The sequence below is a fragment of the Melospiza melodia genome, chromosome 1 (assembly GCF_035770615.1).
Source record: "Melospiza melodia melodia isolate bMelMel2 chromosome 1, bMelMel2.pri, whole genome shotgun sequence".
NCBI classification, from domain to species: Eukaryota; Metazoa; Chordata; class Aves; order Passeriformes; family Passerellidae; genus Melospiza; species Melospiza melodia.
In genome coordinates this window covers 102,982,610-102,999,637 of record NC_086194.1, presented here as the reverse complement: position 1 = coordinate 102,999,637, position 17,028 = coordinate 102,982,610, and the positions used below count along the sequence as shown (strand labels likewise).

The 17,028-nt window shown below is 37.1% G+C and overlaps 1 protein-coding gene across 1 annotated transcript in view; it reads left to right on the top strand.

Annotated features, from left to right (window-relative positions):
• The window catches only part of ADCY2 (adenylate cyclase 2), a 204,549-nt gene that overhangs the window by 89,459 nt on the left and 98,062 nt on the right, over positions 1–17,028 (top strand). Inside the window, exon 4 of the mRNA XM_063163008.1 lies at positions 9,692–9,841. Coding sequence (XP_063019078.1) covers positions 9,692–9,841 — 150 coding nt within the window. The remainder of the gene's footprint in view (positions 1–9,691; positions 9,842–17,028) is intronic.

The window sequence follows — 17,028 nt, the reverse complement described above, 5'->3', positions numbered from 1 at the left end:
GCTTTGTTGTTTAGCATTTAATCTTCCCTCCAGCCATCATAACCTAAAAGCCAATTCTCGTATGGTGCACAAAATTTGTAGGCTCGTTTACCAAGCAGAAATCTCTAGAGAATATCTTGAACACAGGAAAGAGTAAATTAAAATATGAGCAAGAAAATGACAGTAAGGAAATAAATCTTTTTACGTTGAATATTACATAATCATAAGCGGTTTTAAATTGTAATTCAGTTAAAATAACATTTGTTTTAGATGCACAGTAGTGGAGCTATAAAATACTTTATGGAGCTATCTCAATCCACCTTGTGATTGTGCCTGTTGTGGCTGCAATTTTGTCCTGCTATTCATTCTGCTAATTAGCATGCTTTATCAGCAATTTTGGAATCTATTTGCACCACTAAAGTTAATTAGCCAAAGTGAAAACATTTCATCTGTGCAAGTGTTTTTTAAAGCGTTGCATAATGCCTTTGTATGCAGTTACACTGGTCAGATAGGAGTTTGAAGAACATACACTTAAAAGTGTGTAATTTGTTTTAGATAGCAACTATAGCTATGGCAGTTAACCAAACCAATTCCCCTGCCCTGCATGCTGGGTCCTTGCTTCAGCACTTGAGTAACAAAACGACTTTCAGAGAGTCTCTAAGGACATTTGACATCCAGGTTGCAAAAATACTCAGGGAGGACAAGGCTATCACAGATAAACAATTTCTGTATGCCTGTTCAGTGAAGAAAAAATGGAAGAAAATCTTACATTAAAATCCTCTCAGAGGGATGGGTGAAGGAGAGACTATATAGGTTGGTCTGAAATAGGCCTTGGTTCCTGTCAACTGTAAGCTAGAAAATAGGAAAATAAACTTTAAAAAGTTTCTTTTTTAATAAAAAATAAACTTTGACCCTTGTAGAAAGGGTCACGGAGACTTTAGGTCTGTAAACTCAGTGTCTTCATGAGTCAAAAAATGAAGCTGTAAGAATAGAGAATGAGATAAACACATTCTTATTTTGAAAGGAGCAAAAGATAGTATTTTCTTAAAAGTACCTTGAATCTGACTGAAGGCATCAACAAACAAGTAAATGGGGCTAATTTCATTCATAGCTGTATGTCCTTTGCCCAAACCTTTTCAGTGAACTGAGAGGGAAGATCTGTGTGTGGATAAGAAGTTCTTTAAAAGGCAAGAACAGAAGGTAGGAGTAAAAGAACAAGTCTGGAGGGATGGAAAATTCTCTTCCCTGGATGAGTACCTCCATTTGTTTAATCATTGCTCTCAGCTAGTTTGAGAGTAATAGCCTATTCTTAACAATGCTGTGTAGTATTTTAGGTGCCTGCAGTGAATATGCTGCTCTGTAGGGGTTGTCACTAATGCTGGTATGAATAGAAAATGATGGAGAAAAGGAGGCTCATGAGAGATCTCCTAACTTTATACAATTACCTGAAAGGAGGTTTTAAAAAGATGGGTGTGGGTCTCTTCTCCTAAGTAGCAAACAAACGGACAAGGGGGTGATTTAACCTGGATATTAGGAAGAACATCTTTGCTGTAAGGGTGGTCAGGCACTGGAACAGGCTGCTCAGGGAAGTAGTGGAATCATCATCCATGGAAGTGTTCAAAAAATGTGTGGCACTTAGGGACAGAGTTTAGTGGTGAACATGGTGGTGCTGGGTGAATGTTTGGACTTGATGATCTTGGAGGTCTTTCTATGACTCTGATTCTGCTCTATGAATTGGAGGTACTGTACTACTTTTAAGGTGTTACTCAGAATATATTCCCACAAACCACGTGATTTAGAAAAAAACTGTTTCAAGGTGTCTAGGACGCTTCCCACCAGGGCTTTTGAGTAAAAAGCCTGACCTGACAAATGACATCTTGACAGTTTTGAGCCATGAAGGAGAGGAAAATGATGTGTTTTATGTACAGATGGAATGAATTGGCACCAACAGCATGAAGAGGTTTTAATAGTTTCTTCATTCCTTCCTGAATGTAACCCAGATTTAGTACTTTCTTTGTCCCACCTTGGTTACTCTTGACAGCATTTGCCTGACACCAGAAAATAGAACTTTCAGGTTTCCTGAGAGCAAATTTTCCTGTTAGATGACTTCCAATTAAGAATTAACCCAAATACTGATTAGAGATCTCATCATATTTCAAAATGGCAACCAAGTTCTTTAAAAAATATTAAAAACATTTGTAAGATTGTCATAATTACTAACTCCAAATCTGAGGACATTCTGGAGTCCATTTAATCCAACTCTGTAGAACATCACTTTCCTCACTTATACACCACTATCATTGTCCCCCCTTCTGCTCCATACCATTCTCTGTGAACTGTACAGCCAAAGACCACCAATTCCTAGCACAGAATGCCAAGTTATGAAAAATGAGCTTGATTAAAGTTTGTCATAGTCATCAGACAAGCAGAAAAAATTCATAAGTATACCTAGTTAAAAAGCTTATCAGATCATTGTGAACACTGATAGACAAAAATATTACCTGTGAAAAACATGCTTATTTAAATCAGAATTTTGTATAGATATCATAAAAATACAGTTTCAAAATGTTTATCAAATAGATCAAAGCACATATTTATTGCCAACTGTTTGAAATGCAATAGAAAAATTATGCTGAGTATATGTTCCTATTGTAATTTATCCATGTAATTCTGAACTGTCCAATGATTTCAATTTCCATATTTATTGATAACTGAGAGTATGAAGCATATTAATATGCAGTGCAGTTACATACAGTATAAACTGTAGAAATTAGGGGAGAAATCTGAAATCAACAGTAAGTTATTGAGGTTTAGGCATATCAGTACATGAATAATTAGCATAAATTTGCTTATCAGTTCATTTATCTTTTCTTCTCCTGGTAGCTTTTGAACCTCTTGATTAATTTCTGTCAAATTTGCCAGAAAGGGAGATGTTTAGAGATATATGAAGAAATTTCAGTAAGTCTGGTAGATAATAATAAGAAATAAACTTCATGAAGACTGCAAGACAGTGCAGGAGAGATAGCCCAGGAGTCGTTCTGATCAGGGCATGTAGGGAGAAACCTCCTGGTACACATTAAACTTGGCAGTATATTGCTGGTCCTGTAAATGTACTTATATTAGAGATTTCAGTTTTGGGGTTTTTTTTAAGAATAAACCAGATTTATGGAAAAAGACAAGGTATTTTAATATCAGACATAAGATTATTTCTGTAACAGGCCAAAGATTGATGTATTAGTATATATATCCATAGATTTTATTTTTGGTGTGTGGTTTTTTTTTTAATGGTCTTTTTTTTTCCCTATACTAATACTTTTTTTTCCCTATACTATTCCCACTAATACTCACCCCTACGTGAGATCCAGAACCTAAAAATTATTCTCAGTCTTTTTGAGAGAACATCCGAAGATCAGTTTTAGAAGTAATGAAATGAAATGCTCCCAGAGATACACGTAAACACAAAAGACCTCTCTGCAGGGAGGCAGGAGAGTGCAGTGACTGCCTGTTTCCTTTTTACTGAGGAGAACATGAGCTCCCCTCTGGCAAAAAAAAAAAAAATTTAGATTCAAAATATTAAGAGTCATTAATTAAAGGCAATGATATTGGTTATATGTATTACACGGAAGTGATCTAAAGGGACTGTAACTCTGATTCTTGTTTCTAGTTTATTTTTCCTGGGTTTGATTAAAGGGCTTAGAGTTTATGATCTGTTTTTATCTACACTGATATATAGATAGGGTGTGTGCATGCCCAGAGCTGAAGGAAATAAATCCAGTCATTCCACAGAGCAGCTTAGAGCTGTGAGAAAGTTCAATGTGTAATAGTGATAAAAAGAAAATAATATGAAAGAATACAGATATTAAAAAAAAGGAATATTTTGCTGCTGTCCTCAATGCTCTGATTGCAGAAGCTACAAAGAGAATTACACATACCGATTAGAAGACAACATCATAACTTCCTGGCGTGTAAAATGACATCAATTCCCCTTCCACAAAGGGACTCCACCAAATTTATTTTAGCACTGAAAATTTGGAACCATCTGGGATACTGAGTAATTCAAATCTTTATTTCTTTGTTACTTCTCAGTTATTTTGAGAAGTCTTAAGTTGAATTGGGTTTTTTTGGTTGGTTTGTGGTTTTTCTTTTAAAGCAGTTGTTTCTTGCAAAATTGCAGCTTTTCCTTTTTACTTACCTTGCTGTAAAACATTTTACGTTCTCCTTGATATAAACAAAATGTCTGAGGATATTGGGTCTTCCTGTTTCTTCCCTTCTGTTGTGTGTTCTTATTGTGGCCTTCATAAGTATTTAAGAATTTAAACATCTTTGACCTTTCAGACTATTAAAATAATTTTGCAGTGGTTAAAGAAATTGATTTTTTACTTCAAATTCATGAGGAAGTAAGTATGCAGTTGCCAATAATTTCTCTGTCCTTCAGCCAGTCATGTTCTGTACCTGAATTACTTGAATTCACAAACTTTAACCATCATCTCTAAAACAGAAATAGAAATCCAAGAGGTTGCTACATTTCTTCATGAAACACAGGAGCTTTCATATAAAGACCTCAACTTAGTGGTCTCACTAGGTACAGGAAAAGGCCAGGTGTTACTTTCTGTAACAGCAGCTGATAGACCAGGCACCACATGATCACTAGTCTCAGGTCAGCTACAAAAATTTTTGCCCTGCAATTTTGCTCCTCCCCAAAGCTCCTTGTTTTTGAAACAGAGGTTGTCATATGGCAAAACGTCTCCCATTTTCAAATTTGCCGTCCTATTTGTGAGCTGTGACGAAGCTATAAATGTTGTTGGCACTGAAATGTATTCAAATATTGGACTTCTATAGGTTTGGAAATCTGAAAGAAGAAAAAGGCAGCATTGTCTGACTGGCCAGAGCTCCATGTGGAAGAGATCTGCATGGAATAGCTGGAGAAACTTCTGAATACATCTACTTAAAATAATGGTATTGGGCAGAGGGCATGGTGACGAAGTGAATAACTAATTTTCTAAACTAAGCATTTCCTTCTAAAATGCTGCTTTTCAGTTCTACTCAGCATTTACCCTGTTGTTTAAGCTGAATTACATCTGAGTCTAAAGCTCTACAGGTTCCAAAGCAGCACAGACTTGTTCCATAACTTGGCTGGCCACACCACATGAATGATCCATCACATCATCACCTGAAAGATCAAATGAAGGGAGAGACGATTCATCTTTGCAGAGCTAAAGAATTTGAACTTAGGAATCGACATAAGAATTCTTTTTTCTCACATTAATTTCCATGCAGACATCATAAAAGCCAGTTTTGTCCACCCCTCAGCTTTCATGTCCTCAGTTTTCTTATCTAGAAGAAAAGTGAAATTTAACTATTGAAAAAATTGTTAATAGTTTGTGTTGGTTTTGTTGTTGTTGTTGTTAAACATTCTGTTCATGCAGTATTTGGGAAGGATATGTAAAATATCCAAAAGGAAAGAAATGTGGCAAAGTAACTCATAAACTGGGAGCTTTCAATGGAGAGAAAATCTAAAGAGGATTCTAATTTTTATATTCAGTATTTGAACAGCAGTGTCTAAGATATTTAACAAATTATTTGTGCTTCAATCAGAATCAGCAGTCTTTATTATAATTCTTCTATTTTTATATAGCATAGTACTTCTTTGTATGCATATACCTTTGTGGGTAGTTTTCATCAGTTGAGCTTCTATATATGATGTACTATGTTTTTTTGAGCAATTCGGTGAACTGTAGTACTCTCTTGAGAAATTAGTCATAGCTCCTTAACTTTGTCTTCATTTGCTTTTAAATGCATTCTATTTTGATAGTGAAGCTATTTTGATTACTTGATATTCACTGATACTGAAAAAATACCTGTGCTTGAATGTAAAATTTCCCCATTGCCAGGAAGCGCACAGAGTTTTCTGTAGGTCAGAACAGACTGAGGAGACGTCAGCCATGATTATGTTTCTTAAGTGATTAGAGATACTTCCTGATGGTATCTTGGTGTTCCTTGTGTTAATTTTGAGTCATATTTAGATCACTTTCTGTAGACATGGAATTTATTCCTTGATAAAACAGAAACTTCAGCACAGTGTACAGTTAATGGATATATCTGAAGGGGTGCAGATGGCCCAGGAGATAGATTTGCCTCTCTCTCCACTCTGACTGTACAGAGGGATAGGAACTTCTGCTGTGTTGCTCGGTGTTTCCATATGGTGAATTGAGTGGGAGCTTAGTAGAATTTATGTATATTGTGGGTTTTTTGGGTTTTTGGTCATACAGTGCCTGTTTGTAAAGGGTGTGAATCAGCTCCATGCAGTACTGTCTTTGAGGTCACTCTGGTCTTTTTCTGCTGTTGAGTTACCATCATTAGTTACACTCTTTTCCACAGCTCAGGCTTGTCCTCCTGGGAGAAATCCCTAACCGTGTGGTGTCATTGATTCCTGAATTCTCTACACAGGATCTCAGCTACAGTTTTATCTTCACATTTATCACAGCTATCACAGAAAGGTGGAAAAAATTTTACCAGAAGATCCACCACAGTTTTTATTATCTAATACACATCTAGGACTGGGGGGAGACAGGGATGAGGCAGGAGAAAAAAAAAATGGGAAAAGACACTGCAAAGTTCTGCCCTAGAGAAAAGCAGAAGATTGGTCTGACTCAGGATTTCATTTCACATGCTTTGGTACTGGTGGAATTCACAGCATGGCATCTTCTCAGAGAAGGTGCCTGAACAGAAGAAACCTTTTGTATTATTGCATATTGATTAGAGTATTTGCTTAAGAAGTGGGAAGCTCAGTTAATTTTTTTGGACTGAGGAAAATTTTGAACCTCTCTTCTGGGAGAATGCCTATGAGACTTTAGAAGAAGCCTGGGATGGAGCTCGTGTCCAGCTCCTGTTGAAACTGGGCTGCAATTGAAAGGAAAATGCAGACTTGAGAGGACAGGGATATTAAGGAAGAAGTATATAGTGTTGCTTATTTTGTTTAGTAATGTTAATTGCACTTGCTATTGAACACTCTATTGGCAGGATGTGTTTTGCTCAATAGCAGAAATATTCGCTCAAGCCAGAATAAATACAGGCAAAAAAAATATGTTTAGAAAGTAGTTAATTCATTTCTTGATTTTTTTTAAATGTTATCCCTTAGTGACACATTTCTGAAGTAAATCCATGCTTGCCTAAATAATCAGGGTGTTTTAAACACAGTTTCTACCTGCATATTCACTTACACTTTTACTTGTTACAGCTACAGTAAGTATGGCAGTGGCTGAGATACCTTGCACTGTCTTCCAGCTGCTTGATTCAGGTACTGGAAGCCATTGCAGAGCTTCATGTGGGCTGAATTACCCCACTGAGTATCTGAAAAGCCTGGTTAATTAGCTTCCTTGCCTGTCACTCACTTGTTTCCATCTATTTTCTCACTTCAGCTACTTCAGTCATAAAACTGTAATTTGTTTTTCTGTGACTGTGAAGATGATACTCATAATTTACTCCTCCATCTACCCATTACAGTATATTTTTTTAAATTTTGATTGATTATATTCCTGAAGTTTTGCTTTAAATGGTCTATAACTTTATGAAGCTGGACAATTCATTAACAAGTGTATGTGCAGACTTTCAGCAGTGACATCTAACTAGAGATTATGACAGCACACTGTTGATTTCAGTTCAATTCAGTGATCATTTATTACTAAACCTTCCTGCTACGTATCTCAGCATTTTTATTTGCCCAGCAGTCTTTATTTTCAATCATTTCATCCTACTTCATAATTACATTTTAAAACCCTTCAATGATTCCCAGTTGGAAGACCCTTACCCCTGTACTGTGATCTGTCACACAATGTCTACTGACATTGAAGCAGAATCAAGCAATTATGATTTAGAAAGACATATAAAATATTTTGAGGTCAAATTTTGTGTTGTACACCATGATCTTATATGTTCGTGAGGTTTTTTTTAGATTATTGTCTGTTGCGAAATGTTTAATTTAAACTATTTCTTATTTCTCTACTTCATAACAGAAGTTCTTCAGAGAAAGTGAAATATGTAGATTTTTTCCCCTTGTTTTTAGATTTATCTATTTTAGAAAAATTTAAGAACTCATATGTTACTTTTAGAAATATTAAAATGCCATGATCTTCAAGCTTTAGGGAAAGAAAAAAGTTCTACCAAATTGAAAACATGGTTCATTTTTGCAGTAAAGGTGAATAGCTCCTGCTTTTAGCTTTGTGGAGCCATGAAAGGTGAGATGTCAGAAATGTCACAGTTGGAAGAACAAGTATTGCATGTAATGATGTTAAAATCTGTGAGGAAATAAAAGCATATATTTAAATCTTGCATTTTAATTTTACCATTTATTAAAGAAACATTAAAACTCCATGGGAGGTTTTTTTTTTTTTGTGAATAAAATGTATTCCACAAGGAGATGGATTTCTGTTAATAGGACAATATGTCTTTTTCCTCTGAGCCACCATAGCACCCTGTTGGAAATTTCTTCTGCTCTGTCTCTTTCACCACTAGCAGTTCACAAAAGATTACCTGGTACATGGGTACACCAGAACCAACCCATGAATGATCACCAGGGAAATCTATCATAACCTTCATTATTAGATTAGCTGTGGAGAGTTAACAAAATTTTTGTCCCCTTTCTTCCTCCTTTTCTTCCAGACCACAAGTGCTGTGACATCATGTAGTGCTTGTAATCCAGGGCGTATGATACACTGGGGCCTTACAAGGAGAGACAATAGAGAACTGCTCTGAGCAGACTGCAGCTGTATCTCAACTTCAATTTAATATTATCTTTATTATTACTTTTATTATTGAATTAGGAATTGCCTTCATTACTGTGTTTCTTTTGCTCTGAGTGAGCTCGAATGGATAAATGTGTTTCTTTTATTTGCAGCAATAAGCAGGGTACAGTTAAAAGTACTAGCATCATCACACAATATTGTGTCCTTTTCAAAGGTCAAGTGCAAAAAAGGCTTGGATATTTTTAAGCAACCTTATTTCTTGTGTTTGTGGGTTGTTGCTTGCAGAGGGCATCTGATGCTGCAAATGTGACCCCCTAAATCTTAAAGTTCTGTGTTTTAGGCAAATGTAATTTTTTGGTAGTAAGGAAAAGTACATTCTAGTAGGCAGCTGTCAGATCTTGCTCCTTAAACACTGCTTATCATCACCAAGGTTACTATTTATAGCTGACGGACGGATAGCAGTGCATCAGGCTGAGGTAAAATGCAGGTCAGGCTTTCCATGTGTGTGGGTGAAACTTTTCACCCCTTAATCATACGGCACTGCAAAAGAAAACATTGCTAAAAGAGCATAGCAACAACACAGCTTCCAATATTGCTATTAGGAGCCGTAGCTATTGTTTTACATGAGTAGGTGATGATCCCACCTAATTAATACTCAGCAGTAAGCTCTAACATGAGCTGGAATTCTTTTTTTGGAAAACGTGTACCTCATTGAGTAGGCAAACATGTTGTTCATTTTCATTCCCGTTTAATCCTAAATTAAAACAGTATCCAGCCTAACTGATTCTGTGATTCTATTATTGCTTGGGATGTTGCCACTAATTTTAAAGGCTTTTTGAAAGGTTAACCTTGGCTAGAAACAAACAAAAGCAAAATGCGTAACTGAAGCAATCTTTCATGGCAAGCTAGGATTAATTTCTGTTAACACATTTATATAAATTCCCTGACACTTTTTTTTTAATCCCCCCTAGATCTTGGCAAATGTAATAATTTTTATCTGCGGGAACTTGGCAGGAGCGTACCACAAGCACCTCATGGAGCTCGCGCTGCAGCAGACGTATCAGGACACGTGCAACTGCATCAAGTCCCGCATCAAGCTGGAGTTTGAGAAGAGGCAACAGGTAAAGGAACACTCCTGTCTGGGTCTGCTTTTCTGTTTGAACACTTTCCTCCTGTTTGTTGCTATGTAATCCAGCTTGTTAATGGGAAAACACTTATTGAATTACTTAAACTACATGAAACACGCCAAGTCTTTTGAATACGGTTGTGCACAATTTCCATCTGACTGTAGGAAAGTGTTACAGTTATTTTTGTTGTCAAAATATGTTTTTTTCCCACTTGTTCTATGAAAATATTTTATGATGAAGAGAGTTAAAAACACTGTATAGATCCTGTTTGCCCACCATCTCTTTTGTTGTCCTCATGGAATGAGCTGTGAGATGTACATGTGTGCTTCTGGGAATCTTCAGTTCTTCATGCCCAAGACCAGTGCTGCAAATCACTGCAGGAAGATATTATTGCACTGTTTTTGAAAAATATTTGAATCCACAATACTGATGAATCATGTGATATAGTTCTAGAGGTCAGGTTTGTTAAGAGGAGTTAGGGAAATTGCATAATGATACTGTCATTTATTGCAGCAGTTAAATAAAAGAATTCTCTGATTGCTTTATATAGTTCTTTTTCTCTTTGCAAGTTCTGTACAGTGCCTATCATCCTGACAGATAGATGCCTCATTTAAGAGAATTTGAAATACAAATCAGTTCATCAAGTAGTAAAGAAGATAGGTGCATTTTGCTTTGAAGGTCACCAAGACTCAAACTTCCATGAACTGTTAAGGATCAGAGAATAGAGACACTGACAGGTGTCTGTGGTCACAAAAATGCTTGTGTGTACCTCGTGTGTCCCAGCTGACCTTAATTGTCATGTCTGTCCCACAAATGCCTGTATCTGCTTTAAATTAAGGTTTGCACGATCCATCACCAACACTTTTTTCTTAAAATAAGCAAATGGAAGTTCTACACCAGGATTTTACCAGGTTGTGTGTTCAGAGGGCTGTCCTTATTCTGCTGGGCACTTGGCTTGCATACTGGCTGAAGTTACTACAAAATATTTCAAGTAATCTTAAGGAGGACAGTTTACAGTAAAAGCAAGTTGTGATGATTAGATACAAAATTTGCATAAGGCGCTATTGCAGGAGAGGTTTGTAAGAGCAGTCATTTATCTTTGCACTTCTGCCTCCAAAAGCTGTGTGCAGGGAATGGGTGGACTTTGAGCTCAGTTGTAAGGGCCTGGGTCTCTATATTGGTAGCTTTTCCCTCCAAGAATAGGAAACACATTGGTTTATCTACAAGAAGCATGCAGGTAGTGTTACTGGACACTGAATTCAAAGGAGTAAGGATGCTTTTTGTAAGAAGACAGTACTTACAGCAGACATGGTTCTAGCTGATGTTCTCTGCAAATGTGTATTATTTTGCTAAATATTACTAGTTTCTATGGAAAGTAGCTTTGGTGTACTGTCACTACTGAAGATCTTGCAGAAATGATTGAGAACCTGACAGTGAAGAGAAGCAAACTACCAGGAATTGTGTGACAGATACTTCCTCTTTGGGGCTTATAGTACTTGTGTTTTAAAAATGCTGTAGCCTAGCAAGATGGAAAGAGGCAAAAAGTGATAAATGTTGCTCTTCTATTTATGTTCTTATATTCTTATGTTGTTCTTATATGTTCTTAATTATATATATGTATCTTTAGGTATGTGTTGTCACGTTTGTGTTTTGATAGGATTAAATCTATCAAATCAGTTAAGACATCTACACAGCCCTAGGTGGTGTATTGCAGGGCTGGATTAGTAACAGATAGGTCAATGTCTTACTGAAAAAAAAGTCAAGTATTCTGTGGAAGTCAGTGATCTTTTCAACCTCCAGTGAGCTCAAAAAGAGCTCATTAGATCTTCAGATCTTCTTCTATAGATTTCTTTGGCCTTTATCGCCTCAACCCCTTAATATATGTCCCTTATCTCCTGTCAAGTTTTTTCCAACCAAAAAATGAAGACTTGTGCCTCCATATTATCACACTTAGGAACATTTAGTATTTAAATGTGGAAAGGTAAAATGAGGATTCATTTAATAAGATGGCTGTTTTTTTTCTTCAGGATTAACACATGTCTTTGTTTGCAGACATTAGTTCAGCAGTCGATGTACTTTTGTCTGCTTTTAACACTGGTTGTTTTCCCAGGAAGATACAAAAGATCATCCACATTGTTAGTATTCAGGAAGCAACTCAATCATATTGGTGACTATTTTTAGAGAACTGGGATACAATGAAAGAGCACGGTGCATTTTAAAAAGCATTGGTTTTGATCAAAGCCTTTATTAGCCAGTAAAAGGTTATAGCATAACCCTTGATTCTACATCTCTGTAACAGGAACAAAAAAATTAATTTAGTTTAATTTATTTTGCATAAGCTACTTTTGTACAAGTGCAGAGCGTAGGATGTACTTCTAAATGTTTAGGGCTCCAGGTCAAATTTGCACATTTTTGCAGATCACGGATGTCATGTATTTTATAATTGTTTTCAAAAGATGTACAATTTATGTTTCAAATTATTCTGTGAATTTCCTTTGTGTTATTTGAGAGTAGACTCATACAAATGTAGACTACTGTTGTTTTTCAGTTATTGGGGTTTCTTTTGTGTGTCTTTGAATAGGCTTTTTGAGAACACCATTTTGATAGATCAGTAGATAAGTATATTAAAATACCAGTAAACAATTATGCCAAAGAACTGAAGAGAACCCCCAGTTTCATTATTTTCTAGTGAGACCAATGTACATTAGAAAAAGGTGAAATGGGGGGAGGGGGAAGTGTATACTGAGGTACAAGTTGGACATACTGTACCCACACCACTGTGTATTTCTGCTGTGGGGGCACAGCAAAGGCTGGCTGCCCCCACAGGGATGGGAAGCTGCGGGTGGTGACACCTCCCAGCAGGGCAGGGGCCACTTTTGAACTCCTGTGGTGAAAAGCAGTATTTTCAAAGCCCACTTTGGTTTTTCGCACACACCTTTTACGTCTTTTCAGAGTTTATAAAGGAGAAATTTTGGACCTATCCTGACCTCTTTTTAATTGGCAGCCTTATTCCAAGATACATATTTAAAATAGCCTCTCATAGTGTTATTTGTCTCCCTGATAAAAGTCTGGCTGACAGTTTGTAGGGCTAATGACTCACTGGTGCTGAGTGCAAGATCTTAACACTGACAGCAGTATAATTGCTCTTCTCTCTCTCTTCTGGGGCTTTGCATCGTGAGACACAGGAATATACACTGAGAGGTTCTTACAACATTGCAGGGAGGTGTTCATAAGGTGTTGGTGTTCAGTGAGTTCTCTGAAATGCTGTCTTTGAGAAGGAGGCAGTATAATGATGGTTTTAGAAACAACACTCTGGTAGCAGATGAAAATGAATGAGGTTTCAAATCATTGAGTGGGATTTTAATTTTTTCACTGAAACATGGTGAAGCAATGCCATTCATTAGAGGAACCGAAATATTTCAGAATTGTTTTTGAATTAATCCAAACAGAGGAACCTCATCCATTTGTGAAGCTTAAGGCTGTTAGTAAAGAACAGAAACAAACAGAAACATAATTTGACTAATATATGAAATGTGGATTCCTGCAAGTTTAATCAATGCATTTTAAAAGGTAAGCTACTAATATTTTCATGAATATACAATAGTTTTTCTAAGAGATTCCTCATTTTCCTTTTCCTCATAGCTTCAAGGCTAGTAAATGGGAAAAACAAAAACTAGTGTTGTTCTTTTAAATTTTATACTCCATTTATTACTTCAGCAGTGTTTGAGCTCATACACACATGTGGTTCCGGTCCTTTCTGTTAATTGATGTGTCAGTGTAGGGAGATAGAATATGAGTAAATAAATGTAGTATAGAAAGTAATCTTACCCCTAAGGAGTGGCAGCTGGGCCAATTATCAAAGGTTAGGAACAGGCCTGACTTTAACAGGCCACAGCTGTAACCAATGAGAAGAAGAGTGCTATAAAAGAGTGGGGTGGATGGTTGAAAGGGGCACTGGAGTTGGTTGGCTGCTGTGAGAAGAAGGGAGAGTCAGTGCTCTGAGAAGCTGCCCATGAGAAACACCAAAGAGTTAGGAGACTCTTGCAATAAGGAGGGAACAATATAGAACCTTTGCACTATAAAGACAACGTGTCAGTACTAGAAGTAAAGCCTGTTCTGGGGAAATGTTGAATTTTGCATGGTGGACCGTGGGAGAGATGGATAGAATATGCAAACAGAAACTGGACAGGGTTCACTGAAGGACTACAAGGACTGCTGGTCATGACAGATGGTGAGACTTAGGGAACTCAAGGTATTTAGCCTGGAGAAGAAAAGGCTTGGAGGGGACAACTAACATCTGCCTAGTACCAGAGGAGTTTGAACAAAAGGTGTGGTCAGATTTCTCTGAAAGGCACACAGTGAAAGGATGAGAGACAATAGGCTTGAGCTGTGACAGGATAAATCTTGGCTGGAAGGAGATAAAAGATTGTTCCCCAAGAGAAGGGTTAAACTCAGGGAAAGGCTGTCTGGAGAGGTGCTGGAATCTGTGAGCAGAGAGATTTTGAAGTCCTAGCTGTATCAGATCTTATGCTTCAATTCTTGTGAGCAAAAGAGTGCACGTGACAAATATAGAGCTCAGAATCTCATTAGGCTAATTAAAGCCTTAACAATCTAATGGAAATACAAAAAAAATCTAGTTACAATAATAATAACTGTCATAGTCCACACTAATTAACACAAAATAGCATAAATATAGCTAAAGTTGTTATGCAAAAATATTCAAGTGTATCCCCCTTGTTCTCTGGTATTACCCTCAATTTTCTGTAATTATGTACCCCACAATACAGTAGTGCCATTGCCATGGGCTTTGTGCTGAGTTTGCAAGGCCACAGGGTTAAAACTCTTGTATTTTTTTACCTTCTTGGAGCTTTATTTTTACTTAACTGCAACACCAATATTTCTAATGACAAGGCACTTATAGGTAATTCATTTTTCCTTATGACACAGCCCAAACATAGATATTATGTAAGTAATAGTAATGAACAACTACTCTGTGAAGAATGAGATATTTACAACCACAACATAAGGTGGAAAATTGCAGACCTGACATGATAACAGAAGCCTTAAGAAATGAACGCTCAGAATGAGTGGGGGGCAATACTTGCACGTGGTGACTGGAGATGCTGCACAGGCTTGGCACTGCAGACTCCAGATCTATAACTATTTAGATCTATAAGATTTATAAGTGACCAGTCAGCACTAGTCATTTGAAGAAATACAGACTTGTACCTAGTCACAAGTGTTTTTAGGGGGAACAAAGAGCAAGAGCGTAGACTTGCAGACCAGCAAAGAAAGAGCAAGGTATAAGTGTGTGTGATCAGATTTCAAAAAAGAATTGCAAAGATATCCTAGATTGAGGAAGAAGTAACCATCAGCATCATATTTCTCCTCATAAAGGGCTGCAGATGCTTATGGCCTGCTGGAAGTCTCTCACCACCACTGCCAGGCTGAAACCCATCCACATTGGGACCCACAGGAACAGTTAACACATGAGACTTTTTTACCAGAACAAGGGTTGTAAACTAAGAAGTGTATGTATAACAATTTAAACCATATTATTACCACTAGGACTTTGCTTTCTTAATATAAAAGTATTTCTTTCTTTATTGTTTTTTTCTTTTTTTTTCTAATAATTGCAGCAAGAGTAATACTGATACTGGAATTACACTGTTAAGATTTCAGTTATGCTATAAAGAAATGTAAACTAACTATAAATTCTTAGCTTTAGATGTGTGTATGTACAATATCAAGCTTGTTGCCTTTTAGTCCATAAACCAGATTTCGGATATTATGCTTCATGTGTCCCTCTAGATCCTGAAATTAATGATATCAGTGTTACTAAAGCAGAAAGCAGGTGTTTCTCAGCAAGAGGTCTTGAGTTCATTAGGAAGATGTAAATAATGGTGGTTTGAACTGCTTCCTCTTCAGTTTTTTTCCAGTTAAGGCCATGCTCTGCTGTCCCCCAGTCCCCCAGAGGGGTTGTTTGTCCCACAGTGTCCGGCCTGAGGTACTCCCAGAGTTAAGGCAATGTAGAGAAACAGCAGGCACGTGGCCACCACACAGGTGCTGACACAACTGAAAATCAGGCAAGGCAAGCTCAGAGAAGGCTGGAGACCCAGTGTTGGATACAGAGCTTGTGATATTGTGGTAAAATTATATTTTCTGGGCTGCATCTGAGCAACTTCATCTAATGTTGAAATTGGCCACGTTTGGAGCAATATGTGGGACTGTGGATCTCAAGAGGTCGCTCACATCCTGAATTTTTCGTTGAGTCTCAGGTTTTCTTTAATGTCTTTCCTGTAACGGAGTGCCATGACATACAGGAAAACTATGATTTCAGATAAAAATAAATGAAAAGGTAAATATCACTTTGAATCATATCCTATAAAATGAATGTTTTTTGAATCAACAAAAAGTCCCATCAGGTGCTACTGAAATTTTTTCCAAGTTTCTCATACTGACTCTGCTTACAGAAATGTAATGCCAGGAATAATGTAGCTGTTTTTCTTCCTAATTTTTGATGAAAATAATATTAATTTTGCAACAAGGAATATGTGTTTGTTAAGAAAAGTTGATTTGATAATCAAGTAGATACTTGTTGTTACTTTATGTTCAGGTTGTCCAGTCACTGAAGAATTTGAAACAGACTAAACAGTCATGATGATACCACAATAACAAGAGTCTGAAATTAATTTTCTCCCAAGGCTCAATATTTAGTATAAATCTGAAACTTTGGTTTCAAGGTTTATGTCACAACCAAGACCTATAGGTCAAAAAGCTGTAACAAAGGTAGGATTGAAAGGTACAGAGGCTTCACATCTGCCTGGCTGGCCAGAACTTTTGTGAGGCAGAAAAGATATTCAAGTCCTTGCCTGCAAAAGGATCGTGTACTGCATCAGCAACCTGCATCTTGGTTATATCCCTGGAGTAGTTATTCTTTCATAAGTCTTCACTGCTGGAAAAGGTGCTTAGGAGCTTCTGCCCTGCAGAGATGGAGCAGTGAGGAGGGTGGTTGGCAGCTTTGCACTTTGCTACTGTGGAAAACTCCAGAGGTCCAACAAGTGTGGGATACTTACCTATCAGTGCTTTCTCAGGAATCTGGGAAATAACCTTGAAATTTATAGCAAAACACTATAGACAGATGACCACTTTTCCTAACCATCATTTTCCCGATTTTTCTC